At 41.5% G+C, this 17738-nt stretch overlaps 1 protein-coding gene across 1 annotated transcript in view; it reads right to left on the bottom strand.

Moving 5' to 3' along the window:
- Positions 1-1102: 1102 nt before the first annotated feature.
- TMEM236 (transmembrane protein 236) overlaps positions 1103-17738 on the bottom strand; it is a 30016-nt gene continuing 13380 nt past the window's right edge. The window contains exons 3-4 of the mRNA XM_049777531.1: positions 14975-15110; positions 1103-1659 (exon numbers count right to left, since the gene is read on the bottom strand). Coding sequence (XP_049633488.1) covers positions 1103-1659; positions 14975-15110 — 693 coding nt within the window. The remainder of the gene's footprint in view (positions 1660-14974; positions 15111-17738) is intronic.

Here is a 17738-nt window from a genome sequence, read left to right as displayed (position 1 = left end):
AAGTAAGTACCCATTTATTTTGAAATGCACATTGATGACTCCCCTTGATAAAACCTTTTGGACTATTATCGTCTTGATTTAATTGTCCTAATTGAGATTTAGATTAACCACCTAGGACTTGCAAAAATATAAGCCTTCACTAAGACAAATATTTGTGAAGCCAATTGAATATTTGTGGTGGGTGTATTCTACCCTGTTGTACTCAGGAATCATTCCTGATCATGCTCAGGGGAACATAAGCAAAGCTACGTGTATCCAAGGTGAGCTCCCTACTTCTGTACTATCTCTCTATCTTCCAATTTCTTTGTTAAAGCCCAAATCAACCAGCTAAATCAAAAATGGAATAAATAACTTAAGTTCACGTTTGAAGGAGTTCCTTAACCAATAGTTTGTAATTATTTTTGGAAAATATTCCCTACCATTTTGTAATTATTTTTGTTTTTTTTTTTGTTTTGTTTTGTTGTTTTTTTCTTTTTGGTGTTTGGGTCACACCCAGCAGTGCTCAGGGGTTACTCCTGGCTCTACGCTCAGAAATCACTCCTGGCAGACTCGGAGGGCCATATGGGATGCAGGGATTCGAACCACTGTCCTTCTGCAAGCAAGGCAAATGCCTTACCTCCATGCTATCTCTCCGGCCCCTTGTAATTATTTTTGGAAAATATTCCTTACCATTTATTCAACAACTCTAGTGCATTTCCCTTTAACAATAACAACAAAAAGGTAATTAATTTATATAATGCTCTTTAGTGTATATAAATGATAGAAATCCTGTTCTTGTATTTAGTGGCAAAACATGTTCTCATTTTTAAAGCTTTTTGGAAAGTAATGAATACATAATGAAAACGAACAAAAAATTCAAAAAATTCAGGTAAGTCAGCAGACAAGAACTTCACAAATTTAGCACCATTTATACACACTTTTTAAAAAACTAACCTGTGACAGTTCTTAAAAAATAAATTGATTTTATATACTTTATTCTTTATTTCCTTATATACAGAAAGTACTTAGACACTAGAGAGAAAGAATACCCCCCCACACACACATACACGACAAATGTCCATCTACACGTATTGAAGAGCTTTGACTCTCTTGCATATGTTCTTTATAATGACGTTTGGAAGGTGGAGAAAGGCCGGAGTTTGGTTAAGTAATTGAAGTAAATATAAGAGAGAGTCACCAGAGCATTCTTGCAAAGGCCCAGGATGGGTGTGATGGTTCCTAGGGCGATGATCAAACTAAGTCTGACAAAGAAGAAAGGCACGTCTTGGAGCAGGACACCCAGAAAATTGCGGAGTGGGTTCTGGGGCGTTAGTATGACCCGCAGGAGAGAGAGATAGCTGAAGATGTACACTGGATAGAGCCAGCCTGTACTGTACACCGCGTAGTGTCCAGCCACACGCACCATCTCCACTGTGTCCGACCAGACCATGAAGCTCCAGAGGAAAATTTCAGCACGGGCGTCACGGTGGGACAGGGTACTCCAGATGCTCAGCTGGAAATCGGGCTCCTGGGGTCCCTCGGGTAACTCCCTGGCTGCCTGGACCTGGATCCTTCTGGCTGGCTGCTGGGACACCGAGTTGCTGTCATCCTGCCTCACTCCATCCGAAATGGTTCTGATGTTCTGCAAAGTGGTTTCCTGGATGTGCTGATCATCGTGAACTGAAACAAATACAAGGGCAACAGTTTTTATCTGCATGGTTCTAATACCTGTTTTTACACCTGGAAAATATTTTTATTCTCATTTCTATATTTTTTATTTTATTGTTTTTGGTTTTGGGGGGGGGCACACCAGGCAGTGCTCAGGAGTTATTCCTGGCCCTGAGCCCAGTAATTACTTCTGGCTGGCTGGGGGGGATTCTATGGGGTGCTGGGGATCAACCCCAGGCAAGGCAAAGGCCCTTCCCTCTGTGCTATCACTCCAGACCCTCTATTTTCCTTTCTAAGAACAATGCTTTTTCCATTTTAGTTGCTTAAAATGCTTACAACGGTAAGTGTTCTCTTCAAGAAAGCGGTTGGCCATAGAGCACTTGGCTTGCATGTGCGAGTTCCTGGGTTTGGTCCCCAACACCCCTTTTGAAAAGGTAGAAGATAACTAGTGCATGTCACGCACTCAGCTGGGGTTCCATGCCTAGTACCATGTTTTCCAAACTTTGCCAAGAGTGACCACCTCCCCACACCCCCACATCAAGCTGGAAATGGATTCCAGGTCATTTTTACCATCTCAGAGCTGGGGAGGTAGTACAAACTTAAGGTGCTTGCTTTGCATGCAGTTGACTTCCAGCATCACCACAGATAACCCCCCACCAAGCACTGTCAGTAGTGACCCCTGAGCACATAGCCAGAAGTAAATATTGAACAGTGGTGAGTGCAGCCCTAAAATCAACAACAAAATTATTTTATCATTTTATACTCACCTAAGTGCACTCTCTCTGTCCCTCTTTCTGTCTCTGTCTCTCTCTCTTTCTCTCTCTCTGTCTCTTTGTCTGTTTCTCTTTCACACACACACACACACACACACACAAACACACACACACACACACATTTTGCAGATCCAGGGATTAAAAACTGCCTCACACTTGCCAGGATTTGTCTTTTTTTTTTTTAATAATAATGATTTTTATTTAAGCACCATTATTACAAACATGTTTGTAGTCAGGTTTCAGTCATTTTAACTGTTTTGTAAATATTGAAACTGAGGCTTAAGAGCAGAATCGACACCCAACTTCAAATCAGCAGTTTGGGCAAAGCTGTAATTCATATCCAGCGAGCTTTTTCCCACTAGACTATCTCAATTTTATGGCTGCTATTACCTGTCTAGAGGTAATATATCGTGTGCTAACTTTAGAATATATAAGTATCATAAAAATCACACTAATATAGAAGTTCAATGTCCAATCTTTACATTTTGGAGAAATATTCCTGAAATAGCCACAGCCCCGATCTCCAAGCCCAGAATCTGACATTTAGAGAGGATTTATTGTCCTTGAAAAAGTCTTAGGAAAGGGTGGTATACTCAAGTCAAGGGTGTTTTTGTCTGTTTTGCTTTGTTGGGGTTTTTTGGTTGTTGTTTTGAGAACATGCCCAGCAGTGTTCAGAGGTTTTTTTTGGCTCCATGCTCTGGGATTATTACTCCTGGCAGTACTCAGGGAACTATATGCAATCATATGAGATGCTGGAGATTGAACCTGGATCTGCTGTGTGCAAGGCAAGGTCCTACTTGCTGTGTCAAGGCCCTGAAGCCAACATTTTTAAACTGTTGTTTCTCTCCAAGAATTTTGAACTGGCCTATATGATTTTTTAGAAGAAAAATTTATTTGTGACCACAGGATATGCTTATTCAGTATGTGAAAACAAGTCCTCTGAATGAGGAGGCATTTATTCATCAACATTATGGAGTGTTTGTGTGTGTGACACACAGAGAAAAATCACAGGATTAGTATAGGTGTTCTGAATGACAAGGATTTTACAATGAAGGTCAGGCTACACTATTTCCAAACATATACCCAAGTACTATTTGTGTTGCTAAGAATTTATCAGGCCTTGACAAAGTTTACTCAGGGAATATGCTGAGTTGTCATTTTACATGATAAGACAAAATTTAAAGGGGGTTATTAGACTAAATAAATCTAAAAATTAGAGACACTGAATCAGTAAAATCTTGTTGCACTGTATTGAACTGAAAAAATACATTTAAAAATAACTGATTACACTTAATGACTGAAAATACTTGATAACTATAAATAGGGTTATTTAAAGAACAAACCTTGGTTTTCTTTTTATAAAATGATTGTCTAACTTTAGTATAATTTGAGAAGGTGTATATTCCAAACAAATCATCAAAATTCCTGATGAAATGAATTTATTTTTGTAAGAACCATTTAAAAACAAAAGTTTGGGGCCCGGAGAGATAGCACAGCGGCGTTTGCCTTGCAAGCAGCCGATCCAGGACCAAAGGTGGTTGGTTCGAATCCCGGTGTCCCATATGGTCCTTCGTGCCTGCCAGGAGCTATTTCTGAGCAGACAGCCAGGAGTAACCCCTGAGCACCACCAGGTGTGACCCAAAAACCAAAATAAATAAATAAAAGTTTGGGCTAAAAGAAAACATTGTTTTAATGATAACAATCCTCTATCCTTCATTTTACCAAAAAATAAAAATCAATTCAGAAACTATGTTACTGAGAATCAGTCTGCCCTAGAGAATTTAAACTATTATCCACATTACTTTATCAACACAATCTATAATTTAGACTTTCAAAATCCATTACAGGTTCAGCATTGTTTAGACCCACACAACAAGCTACGAAATGACACTTGAACCATTTTGTTTAACAGTCAATATCTGATCTGTAGATAGAAAGGAAGGGAAGGAGGGAGGAAGGAAGGCAGGAAAGGAGGGAGGGACAAGAGAAAGTCCTCAAGCACCGCTGGGTGTGTCACACCCATGAAATTAGTTTCATTAGAAATAAAACAAAAGGGCCTGGAGAGATAGCCCAGCGGCATTTGCCTTGCAAGCAGCCGATCCAGGACCAAAGGTGGTTGGTTCGAATCCCGGTGTCCCATGTGGTCCCCCGTGCCTGCCAGGAGGTATTTCTGAGCAGACAGCCAGGAGTAACCCCTGAGCACCGCCGGGTGTGATCCAAAAACAAAAGAAAAGAAAAGAAATAAAACAAAAGCCAGGAAAATAACTCAACAGTTTGAGCATACGCTTTGCATGAGGGAGACCAGAGTTCCATTCCCAGCTCCATATCATCTCTGGTAGTGATACCTGAGCACAGAACTGGGAGTAACCCCTAAGCATTGCTGGGTGTGGTTCAAATGTAAAAAATTATAAGATGAAACAAACAGAAACTGATACTTACGAAACTGTATGATACTACACTATATGATACTAAATGAAACTGATAATAAAAATACTAAATACTTTACAATTCCAACTAATAGTTACAGGCAAACTATAGAATAAAAGCCCTTGCATGTGGCTGGATGGTGGTGGATGGAGAGATGGAGGGATGAAAGGCCTTTCTCCTCCAGCCCAGGACCACGTGTCTGCAACTCCCTTTAGCAGGCGGGGAAATCCACAGTGCCAAGGAAATCCACAGATAGGTTTCAGGAGATATCATCTTTATTCAGCACTGGACAACATGTATGTGGCCTATCATAACCTTTTACACTGGATCCCTATTCAACCCTGCATTGTACCTTGAGTTTCAGTCATCTCTCCTCCTGCTGCTTCTCTCTAGCTCCATCCTCCCAAATCCTCTCTCCAAATCCCTTACTGCCCTCCCAGGCAAACCCTTTGAGACCTCCCCAAGACCCCTCCCAGAAATGGGCAGGTCTTACCCTAAGGTAAAGTTATGTAGAAGATGGAGGTGAGGTGACAGCAAATACCAGAATGTGTTCGCCATTTTGAATGGGCATTGGGGGTGATGTAGCAAATAACCCAGAAATGTTTCTTGCCCTCATCTTGCTGCCCACAAGGCTAGCAGAAGAGTGGAGAGAAGAAGAAACTGAGTTGATTTTAGGGAAAGGTCAGTCTGCTAAGGGGTTTAACATTGAGTGCAGATATGATTGGACTCAGGATAGATTACTAATTCTTGCTCAGAGCCAGTTAAAATCCCTACCTGTATATGAAGTGAATTCAGTTCATACTCAGAAGGATTCTTATGCTATAAATACCGCTGTCTCATCTTTTCAAGATGAGTGAAATGGGGTACAAGAAAAACAATTGGTTTCAAGGCCACATTGCTAGCAGATAGAAGAATTTGACCCTCCGATGCATAACCATCAGACCACACTTGCACTGCCTGTGGAAAAGATCAAGTATGGGTGGGGATTCAGAGCCATAGCACAATGGTGAGGGTGTTTGCCTTATATGTAATGACCCGGGTTTAATTCCTGGCATTCTGTATGATTCCATAAGCCTGGCAAGAGTGATTCCTGAGTGCAGAGCCAGGAGTAACCCTGAGCATCACCAGGTTGTGGAGAAAAAAAAAATCAAATATGGACGTCTTGTGCTCTTCACACAGGTCCTAGTCTTTATTCTTGGCTCCTGAAAAGTGCTGGGGAAATTAGGCACAAGAGAGCAGCCTAGGGGCGAGAGAGAGAGAAAGAAAGAGAGAGACAGAGAGAGAGACAAAGAGAGAGAGAGGCAGAGAGAGAGAGAGGCAGAGAGAGAAAGAGAGAGAGGCAGAGAGAGAGAGAGAGAGAGAGAGAGAGAGAGAGAGAGAGAGAGAGAGAGAGAGAGAGAGAGAAAACAGCAGAAAGGACAGGGCACCTGAGTAAGAAAGAAACAAAACTGATGGGAAGAGTCATCATGGCTCCACTAAAAGCAAGCAGAAGATGTAGGTAAACAATAAGCCCCCCCCCCAAGTGTGACTCGTGTCTTTACACATTGACTTTTCCCAACAAGAAAACGTTCTAGAGAAAGTAAAATGCTCATGATTCATAACTTCAGGGAAGGGGAGGAGTCTAGGGGGAAAAAATCACAAAGACTTAGGAAAGCATACAAAGCACTTAATTTTGGAGGGGGGAGGTTAGGCCACACCTAGTATTATTCAGGGCTATTGCTGACTCTGTGCTCAGGGATCACTCCTAACAGCACTTGAGGAAATATATATGATGCCAGGGCTTGAACTTGGCTCTACCCTGTGCAAAGCAAGTGCTTTCAACTCTGCTCTATTTCTTGAGTCACACCAAGTACTCTTTTTACTTCACAACATTTTTTGAAAACGAATTAAAAACACACCCACATTGCTTGTATGCCATGTGCCCTGGCTAAGTGCTCTGTCCTGGCATGGTGTGTGTCCTCTGAATCCGTCCCTTTTAGGACTGGGAAGATAGGACACCTCCATGCTAAGAATGAGGTGCTGACAGCCAGCACCTCTGTGGTAAGGGCCCATGTTTTCTCAGAATCTAAACATTAACAGTGTAGAGTCAGTATAAGGAGACCATGGCTAGACAATGGATTCTTCCCAATGAATTCCAATAGAAATATAATAACGCAAGATATGTTAAGAAGCACTACAAATGGTCAAACTTTGGGTGAAGTTACACAGGGACACCATCCCCCTTATGTCAAGGGAGGTCAGAAAAATTTAGGAGAGATGAACCACACCCAAGAAACTCCTTAAGTTGTGCTAAATTATCTGATATGCACAGAGAAGAGAGAGACTGAGATTGGAACCTACCAAATACATCTCATCCCAAGTTTGTAACCAATGTTCAATGAGGCCATGTGGAGAGCCAAACTTGATTGTGGCTTATTCACAGCAGAGATATTGTAGTAAGTTCTGCTAATCAGGGTTCCCTAAGTCACCAGGAGACAGAAAGGTTGGGAAGTAGCCTGAATGCTGCTATGGGATGCAAGACTCCAGTTGCCACTTTAAAATGGTGAAGAATTCAAGACAAATTCACCCTATCATCTGTTCTGGAAGAGTCTATGACATACATTCCCAACTCTAAGGTCTCTATGGCCTCTTTCTCTACAAAAAGCATCAGGACTTGGGACATTTCAAATCCCTAGTAGGCCTGGATATGGCTTTGTCCTAGGCCAAGGACAGACCACATGCCCTTCCCTCTGTTTTTGCCCAGCACCAAAAAAAAAAAACAAAAAAAAACAAAAAAAAAAAAACAGCTCCAAGTTTCAGTTCCCTGCCAGACATTGCATAAATCTGGCATTGAGTAAATGCACTGTTTCTGTATTTTAGATAATGTGGAACTTCAGGAGAAGTCTTCTCTGAGAGAAGACAGATGGAAAGCTAGCTCGACCAAATTGCTGAAAACCTGCAATATTGATTTTCAAAGATTCCATTTCTGCAGAGTTCAGAAGACATTCTAAATTTTCTAAACTTCAGGATTTCCTGCGAGATATGCTTGTCCTTGCTCTCAGTTGCCATGTGTTTAGCCTTGAAGGCACAATTTCATTTGCAGTCTGGATGTATTATACACAGAAATTACAAGTTATGTGATATATCTTGATTATTTTATATTTGTATGAAAATGTATAAATGGGGACTTTTACCTATCTCTATAATCTTTAACATCACAGAAAGCAACTATTTCATTTGTCTAGACAATTTTTTGTATACTATGTGTTAGATTACAAATTGTGTCATGGGATCAAGACAATAAATTATATGCAGCCTGTTATATAATGTATCAGATATAAGGCATTGTGTAAAACACATTCCATATCATGTGAAAGATATAGAAATTTTAAAGTGCATTGAAAGCATAGAGCTATATCTTCTTTCTAAGTAAAAATAACTGTAGATTTAACAGTGGTTTCCAGTGTCTCAACCAAGAACTAAACCTAAGTTGGGAATTCCACCATGGCCCCACCCAGGTAACAGAGTGTAAGGAGCCAGAGGAACTGGGAGGAGAAAGAAGGAGCAAGGTCCCTTACTTCCACACAGACTTGTACTTGCTCAGCTGTAATTCTGCCATTTGCTGTTGCAGACCACTGCCACCAGCACATGAGCCATGTGGGAGGAATTTTGATGTGTCCCAGGCCTTAGCACAATGCCAGGTATAGAACAGATCTACCAGCAAGATTCACTTGTGTTACTTGCCCGAGTGCAGAGATCCTAAACAAGTGAACCAAGGCCTGTAACATTCTATAATCAACCACCTCACAGGCTGAATGAAGTCAGGCTACCCTTGGGCAGGGCCCTTAGAAAGACCCATTAAGCAAAATCAAGGGTCTGACTTGGTGAACAAGCCTTAAAGACCCCCATAGGTGCTCAATAGCAAAAGGAGCTCTCTCAAGGCTATGAGGGTCCCCAGAGCACACTAACTTGTGATCATCTAACTTGACTGGCAGAGAAAGAAGGCACCAGGAGCTCAGCAGCATGGGGAGTAGGCAGGGAAGCTGGGGAATAGGCACTCCAAGAGGTACCCAAGTTGGGGACATATGGGCCAATGCATGGCTACAGGAAGACTGCATAGGAAGGAGGACTAAAAACCTACCTAGCCCCCAACACACACACACACACACACACACACACACACACTCTGAACTTGAGCAGAGCCTAGAGCATGTTCTATAGGTAAGACTCACAACTTCCCTCTATCTGGGGGAAAATGAGAGAGGCCAGACCATGCACATGCTCAGTAGGCCTCTAGCTAAGCCACCTGCGTGTGACCCTCTTCAACTTTATTCAAGACCATTTAGATGGTGAAAAGTCAGTGAGCTATACCTTTCCTTGCACACTGGGGCTCCACCTTGGTTGTGAATAGAATCATGGGGTTCACTGGGGAGGAAACTAAAGGAGATGCTTTGCACAAAGAAATCCTCAGTTCCCTCTCCAGCTGGTCTCCTGAGCACCAAGCAATCACCGGGCACAACCTCCACCCCCAACTCTGTCAGGACTGGCCTCCAAATAAATAAAATAAAATTTCAAAGGATGTTATAAAGTTTCGTCGATTTTAAGCAGTGCATGCTCAATTCTTTATGTTCCTCAATGCCTGGCAGACTTCCCCCAAAGAATTCATTCAAAATCCTTGCAACTTTCAAGAATTTTAAGTTGACTATGAAAATGACTCATTTCCCTGTCCACCCCTATAGGAAAGAAATAATGAAACACTGAATTAGAAGGTGTGACTTGGTGATAGAGTGCAAACTTTAAAGGTTTTAGGCCCTAGGTTGAATCCCTGGAGCTAATAACAATAATTGTATTTGCCAAAAATGTCATAAAACTGTTCCAAGGAAGGGGAAGCCTAGCTGGGATTCATTTTCTTTTGATTTTGAGTCATGCCAAGCAGTACCCAGGTTCTAAACTCAGGGATCATTCTTGGGGAACCGTAAGAGGTGCTAGGGATCAAACTCGGGTCAGTCAAATGCAAATAAATACCTTCTTCACTGTACTATCACCCTGGTCCTAGATCTGAGATGTTACATGATCTCTGTCCTGCATCTTAGGGACCCTGTGGCCATATATTTTCTGGCCCTTATCCCACATACAGCTGATATTTCATAAAAAAAGTATACAACACACTTATTTGTCGTATTGACACCGTAGGCTAGTCAATGGTTACTTATTTCTTGAAAGAGATACAAGCAAAGAAAAAGATCCTAGAATGAACATCCTTTCCTAAAACTTCCTCCTTCAAAACAGCAAGAGGAGGGGGGGAAGGAAATGGTCCCCCTTCTTGGCATGGCCCTGAACAGTGTGTTCCTCATACAATACACAGCCAACCAAGCACGTTGCAAAATGCATTATGAAAACCAGCTCACATACCGGGCTCAGATTGTATAATAAGCTTTTTCTTAAAAGGAACCAAAGGGGAACTCAAAATGCCATTCACTCTTTTCAGACAACAGCAGCTTCATTTGGTTTTCTTTTTCTTTTACCTCCAGGGACAGCTCTTGCATCCTGCTTGGTTAAAAGGTGGTGAGTTGCCATTTCAAGATGATCTTAAAAAAAGAAACCTTGGAAACTTGAATTTGAGCTGCTGGATCTCCCTTTGCTATTTGTCATGATTCTGAGTGTTTCCTGTATATAAACTGGGGTCTCTATCAAGGTGGACATCAGAATTGCCTGTAGGACTTGATTACAGATAGCACATTTCACTCCTTGTGGAGTTTGCACCAGAAATTGCACATATGGACATTTTACTTAAAGAAAAGATCATCCAGGGCCAGAAAGCTAGCACAGCAGTACGACATTTGTCTTGAATGCAGCAGACCCAGGAGGGACCAGTTCAATTCCTGGCATCCCATACGGTCCCCCAGCCTGCCAGGGGCAATTTCTGAGTGCAGAGCCAGGAGTAACCCTGGGTGTGGCCCCAAAACTAATCAATTAATAAAGTTTAAAAAAAAAGAAAAAGAAAAGAAAAGATCATCCAAGGGCCAGAAAGATAGTTTAATGGGTATGATACATGATTTGTATGCTGGAGGCCTGGCTTTGATCCCTTGCTATGTCTTCTGATGCAAAGGAGTTGATCCACACCTGCTGGTCCTCAGGCTTATTTCAGACTCCGTGCTCAGGAATCACTAATGGTGGGACTCAGGAGATCAAATGGAATCTAGGTATTGAACCTGGGTTGGCTGCATGCAAGGTAAATGGCTTACCAACCCAATACTATATTATTGTCCTTCCTCTCTTCCCCCTCAACCCACTTAACAGAGAGTTTGTGATTCACTAGACATTTCCTAAATGTGTATTACAAGTCATTTCCATTCATCGAAGAAATGTCTCATAGGTCAACAAAAAACAAGAAGCAATGACTCAAAATAACTGAAGTCTTTTTCTTTTTCCCATACTGCTCTGCAATCTCCCAAACCTAGGTCAGTCTTACAGATTTTTCCCTTCAATAGTCAATGCCCAGCTTCCTGAGCACTACTGAAGAAATACCACCCATCTGGGTGATGAGCTGCAGGACAAAAGAGTGGTGTCCACAGTGCCCTGTACCCAGAGCAAAACCTCTCTAGTACTCCACCCCTTGTTTCTGGCCCACTTCCTTCTCTGAACCTTCTCCTCTGTCCTACATCCTCTCCTTTCTCCATGCCCCTTCCTCAGTAGATAACTTTGTTTCCATGAGCTACCAGGGGCATGACCAGGTGGAAATCTCCCTGGCTTTCCTTCTAGCTATCAACTTGTGTCATGTTTCATGTGTGTACCTCACTTTCAAGCTTTAAGAATCACTAATGTTTGTCCTCCACACTTAGGACTGAATTACCTATGCTGTTGCAGCCAAGGGTGGGAAGGCGTGTGTGCCAAAAATTTTGAAAATTCCCTTAAGTGATTCTACTATGAAGTCAAAAATGAGAGATTCTGCTCTTGATGAGAACATAAATCAGGATTATTCATGAAGTTTTAATTTTTTTTTTCACTTTGGGGGAACATCCAGTAGTGCTCATGGATTACTTCTGGCTCCACACAGAAATTATTCCTGGCAGGAGTGGTGGACCATGTGGGATGATGGGAATTGAACTTGGGTCAGCCTCATGCAAAAAAACAAACAAATAAACAAAAAGCACCCTAGCGGCTGTGCTATCACTCTGGCCAGGTTTTAATTTTTTTTTGGGGGGGGTCACACCTGGCAGCACTCAGAGGTTACTTCTGGCTCTACGCTCAGAAATCGCTCCTGGCAGACACGGGAAACCATATGGGATGCCGGAATTCGAACCACCATCCTTCTGCATGCAAGACAAACGCCTTAAATCCTGGCACCACGATGAAACCTGATATTAAAGCCAGTGTGTTCCCTAAAGACAACATTCAGCTACAAGATCCCACAATCCTTGGCCCAATCTCTGGGTGTTTGAGCGAGGCCACAGAGAGAATTGGGCTCGGGCCCCAGAATCAGTTTGACTTGCAAACTAGCTGCTACGAGTGGCATAACCTGGCATCTCCCTACGTGGTAAAACCGTCTCCTCTAGGGAGTGCTCAGGTTTTTCACCCAAATAGCTTGTGGATCTCACCTCGGAAGGGTGTCCATAAACTTCCCTACTGGGACCCAGCCCCTTTTCCAGCATCTGAGCGCCACCCTCTGCCAGGGACTCCCTCAGGGGCTCCCTTAGGGGCAGCCCAAAACACACACCCCACACCTCCCAGCTCCAAGTGGTGTGGCCATTGCTCCTCTGTGGGGTGCTCTAAGGACACTCTCTGCTCCTCCTGGGTGATCTGGCAGCCCACTCAGCACTTGCTATCTCCAGCCTTTGCCTGGCCAGTCCCCTCCACCTCGAGGTGTCTTCCAACTCCCAGCCCAGTGCCGGATGCCAGACCATACATGCACCCATGCAACATCCTTCTGCACGTGCTCTGACCCACAGCTCACTTCCCCCACCCCACAACCTTCCTCGTGCTGACCACTTCCCAGTCCTCTCTCCACCACCCTTTCCACTCTGGGCAGTACCAGAACAGCGATGTTTAGGAATTCAACAGAAGCAGGGAGAAAGAGATCTAGTTTCCAACAACAAACTATTCATTGATAAATCACTGTTTATTACTATCATAGAATCTGAGGCTGAGTAGTACAGTGAGTAAAGCCAATTTAGGTTTGATCCCTAACATTACGTATGGTCCCCTGGGGCATTGCCAGGAGTGATCCTTGAGCACAGAGCCAGGAATAAGCTTTTTTTTTTGTTTGCTTTGGGACCACACCTGGATGCACTCAAGGGTTGCTCCTGGCTCTAAGGAATCACTCCTGGCAGATTCAGGGGACCATTTGGGATGCCGAGGATCTAAACAGCAGCAGCTTGTAGCTATGTGCAAAGCAAACACCCTACTCTCTCTGTATCACTCTGGCACCAGAATCACCTCCAAGTGTGCCCCCACAATGTATACTTTTATACATATATCTCTTCAATAACAAAGAAATATTATCTAGAGATAATAAAACATATATGTGAATATTAACCCAAAAAAAGACACAGAAGGAGATATGGAGCCATTAAACCAGACCCGGATCCTCATATATGTGGGCAAAGAACTATTCCAGAGAAGTAATCACAGCAGCTGTACAAGTCATTCTAGAATTTTCTCCCAAGATTAACTTCCTTGGGATTCTCTTATCTCAATTCTCCAAGTCATCACTATTTCTGAACTCAGAGGAAATTTCCACTTCAAAGCCCAATATGTTTATCACTATTGTAGAAAACAGCACATACATAATCCTCAAATGGTACAAATACCTAATGTAAAGAACTCTGACTAGAACGTGAAGAGAAAGTTCCCACAAGCCAGAATCAATAGTAACTTTGAGCTACCATGGGTTTGGGTGGGCAAGGAAGGACCTAGAGAAAGTAGAAGAGGCTGGAGATGCTAGACTGGCTCCAGTGTCAGAGAAATCCAGTTGCCTGTGTGCACCAGGTGGGAGGTCTTTGGTCAACAAATGCTTCCTTGGTTGGGCAGTTGGGAGCTAACTGTGGGCAAGAGGCAACAATGATGCTTGGAAAACATTTCAGACTTTCTCAGATCTTCCTCCTCAGATGTGCTCTTCCAGAGTTAGAGTAACTGGAAGGCTGTTCACTTCCTTCCTTCCTGTGGGTTCCCTTTCATCAGAATTCTCTCTGTGCCCAGCTCAGCAGGCCCCACTCAGCCTACTAGCCCAGGATGAATCAGACCCATTTGCGTCAACTATTTGTGGGTATGCTCCCTACAACCATAGCATGAAGATATAATACAATAAACACAGGTGCCATCACATGGAATAAAATAAAACCTGAGGCATTTGATTCACCCAACAAAACAGATTCTATCAACAACAAAAATTATCTATGTGTGGCACTGTTTCTCAAACTCACAAGTGCCAGGCAAGTGTTCTATTGCCAATGTTCATTCATGGCTTTAATAATTTTTTATTTTAAACATTAAATTTTAGGGCTAGAGCAATCGTACACTGGATAGGGTGTTGGCTTTGCCTGTATCTGATCTGAGTTCAATCCCCGGAACCACATATGGTTCCCTAAGCCCCACGAGGATAGCCCTGTGTGATCAAAAAACAAACAAACAAACAAACAAAATAAAACTGTATTTAGTTTTGGGTGGAATAATTTAGTTCTTTTGAAGGACAGTGGCATATCTCAGTTTAATTAGTATGAACTTTATTTTCTGGCCCAAAAATATGTACAATTTTCTCAGAAATCACTACCATGATACTGTTAACTTCTGTACCAGTGGTATTGAAACTGAGCTGTTTTTATTCATCTAGACATAAGGTTTAAGATGTTCTAAAAGCACACATTGATACTAATCTATTTAAGTTTCTTATTAAACATAAAAGTTTAGTGTATTCAATATTTGATGACTGTATTTGTTCATCAGTACCGCTCTAACAAAGCAAATAAAGAGCTAACAATAGCAGCCAAGCAATTAAGATGGGCTCAAAAATAACTGTATTTATATATTTTCATTTGTAATGTATGCTCTACAATGAAAGTCCACAAAGGGAGAGATCATTAAATAACAACAAATAAAAGGGTGAAAGGTGATCAATATGCCAAACATATTCCATTTATCACAATACTTACTCCTTTGAGTGCCTCTAAGTGGGTAGGTCCTGAGTTTTTCAATAATATCAAGCACAATCAAGGAAGTCAGAACCAGGGAGACAGACAGGTCAGGTAAGGAGTCAGGTAGATTAGTAACGTTGCCATGTTTTTTCACCTGTTTTCAGAAAAGAGCATTTAGAAGCATTACTGTCTTGGTTCCAACTGCTAGTCTGAAAGTAAAGATGAATGAATTAGAAAAGCATCCACTAAAAGACAAGAGATTTGACTTCAGCTTCTCAAATTCCACAAGGTTTGGAGTTGTTTCAAAATACGTAATAAGGATTTGTTAGCAATGGCTTTGGCTTAGAGATTGAGCTTGGTAAATGTAAAATATAATTGAAGCTGTCAGGAATGGTGTGATCAGGAATTTATTTCAACCTTATCAAGTCTCCAAGTGTTTTAGCTCAAAGAGCTGGGGGGGGGCAGTATGGGCATTTAGGGTTCTTCTAAGCAATGTGTGGCCCCAGGTGAACCCCGATGAGTTTGGGGGCACTTTCTTCCCCCGAATAATATATCTACAAAACTATTTTTATGGTTGGAATTATCTAAAAAGTGACATGTTAAGAGTTTTTCCTTTGAGATTAGGAACAAGACAAAATGCCATCATGTTTATTCTATTTTATAGGGTACTAGAGGTGTCAGTGAAATAAAGAAAAGTTAAGAGGTGCTGAGCAGGTAATACAACAGCCTGGAATTCATACTCTCATGCAAGATACCTGCTGGCTACATAGTTGGGTGCCTGAGCAACTCCAGGAGCAAAGTCCTTAAGAAATCCCAAAGTATCCCTCTTAGCACTATGGCCCTCCCCCTCCAAATAAAATAAAACAAAGTAATATAAAAATAAAAAGCAGTAAAAATTGTAAGAGAAATAAGAGAAAGAGAAATATTTTATAAAAATATTATTTTTCATAAACTTCATGTGAACACCAAAACATGAAGATTTATAGTAAATAGAGTTTAGAGTTGTTAAAGAAAGATGCGAGAACAGACTAAAGTAATGGTGTACACTCCTTTAAATGTCTTTGTTTTAAAAAAATAATAAAGTATGATTTCTTGTTGTACAGAGGGTCTGTGGATATAAAAAAGAACAAAATAATTCAAACAAAACAAATAATGATTAAAATACATAAAATAAAATAATATTTTTTTTGCTAGGACATTACCAGGACCTGGAGACAGGCTCACAATGTGACAAAAATCTCACACAGATTTCCAAAAAATTCTATTCATAAAGAAATGGTGCTGGAGGGACTGCCCAGGAGTTAGGGCACTTTCCTTGCATGTGGCCAACCTCAGTTCAATTCCCCTGAGCACTGCCACGGGTGACTCCAGAGCACAGAGCCAAAGTTGTCCCAGAAATAAGTTCCAAAACAAAATAAACAAACAGATACCATTAAGGGTGACTGGAGAGATGGTTTAGTGGACTAAAATCATGCTAAGCAGATAGGAGAAGTGAGTCCCATAACTGACACCATATATGCCCCTGAATGCTACCAGATCTGACCCCCAATAAAATAGCAAAGAGATACCATTATGAGTATTAAGTCACAGCCTCTGAAGCTATTTGCCCGACATGGTCAGCAAAGATATGGAAATCTAAATATTTAAATAATTCTAAATATTTATACTATTTTAAATTTTCAAAATTAAATAAATGCAATTTAAAATGATTAGCAAGGTAGAGACTATTCAATTCCTGTCATGACTGGGCAAATGCAAATGCAAAAAGGATATTCAGCAGTATGTCCATGAGAAGTCTAAAGATAGATTTACAAGACCTGGGGGGAACATAGACCAACAGGATCCCCTATTCATGCTAGCTGAAGTCTATCCCGAAAAATCTCATAGAGAAGCTGAAATGCTGTTCTGGTGGAATCCTGGAATATCCTAACACTCATCTTTTCTACCCCTGGATATGGAACCAATTAAAATGATGGATATTTCAGGAATGAAGGGGTTTTAGTAATTATGAATCATGCATGGGAGTCTCAGGAGATAGTTCCCAGTTGTCAAATTTATAATAACCAAGACTGGAAACTGAAAAAGACACCAAGGGTAAAATAAGGGGAGAGAGAGAGAGAGAGAGAGAGAGAGAGAGAGAGAGAGAGAGAGAGAGAGAGAAGGAAGAGAGGAAGAAAGATAGAGAAGGAAGAGAGAGGAAGAGAGAGTGAGAGAGAAAGAGAGAGAGAGATGCAGTTGAAAAGGCATTGCACACAACCATCTGGTAATCTGTTCCTGACACTGCATATGGTGGACTGATCACTAGAAGTAGTAACCCCTGAACATAACCAAGTGAAGCCCCAAAAAACGAACCAGAAAGAAAAGGATTACAAATACCAAACTGTGGGATATAAGAGGAAATACTCTACAGTGGTGAAAATCAATAAACAACCACTGCACAGGAAAACCATAAATAAATCAACAGAACAAGGGTCTTCCTTTTGAGCAAAAACTTTGAATAAAATTAAGAGCATGCTTGGGCTAGAGTTGCCTTGCACATGACCAACCTGGGTTCCATCCCTGGAATTCCATTCATTTCCCCCAAGCCTACCAAGAGTTATTCCTGAATGCAGAGCCAGGAATAAGTCCTGAATAGTCTCAGGTGTGCCCTCACCTCTAAGACAAAGAAACAAACAAAACAGCAATTTGAGAGCATGGTAGTTAGAAATATAGATAAAGAAATAGAGAGAGAGAGAGAAATAGCATTTGATTGTCCCTTATATAAGGCTCAAAAACCAACAAG

This window comes from Suncus etruscus, chromosome 7, assembly GCF_024139225.1.
Source record: "Suncus etruscus isolate mSunEtr1 chromosome 7, mSunEtr1.pri.cur, whole genome shotgun sequence".
NCBI lineage: Eukaryota > Metazoa > Chordata > Mammalia > Eulipotyphla > Soricidae > Suncus > Suncus etruscus.
The sequence above is the reverse complement of the archived record's forward strand: the minus strand, read 5'-3'. Positions and strand labels throughout refer to the sequence as shown.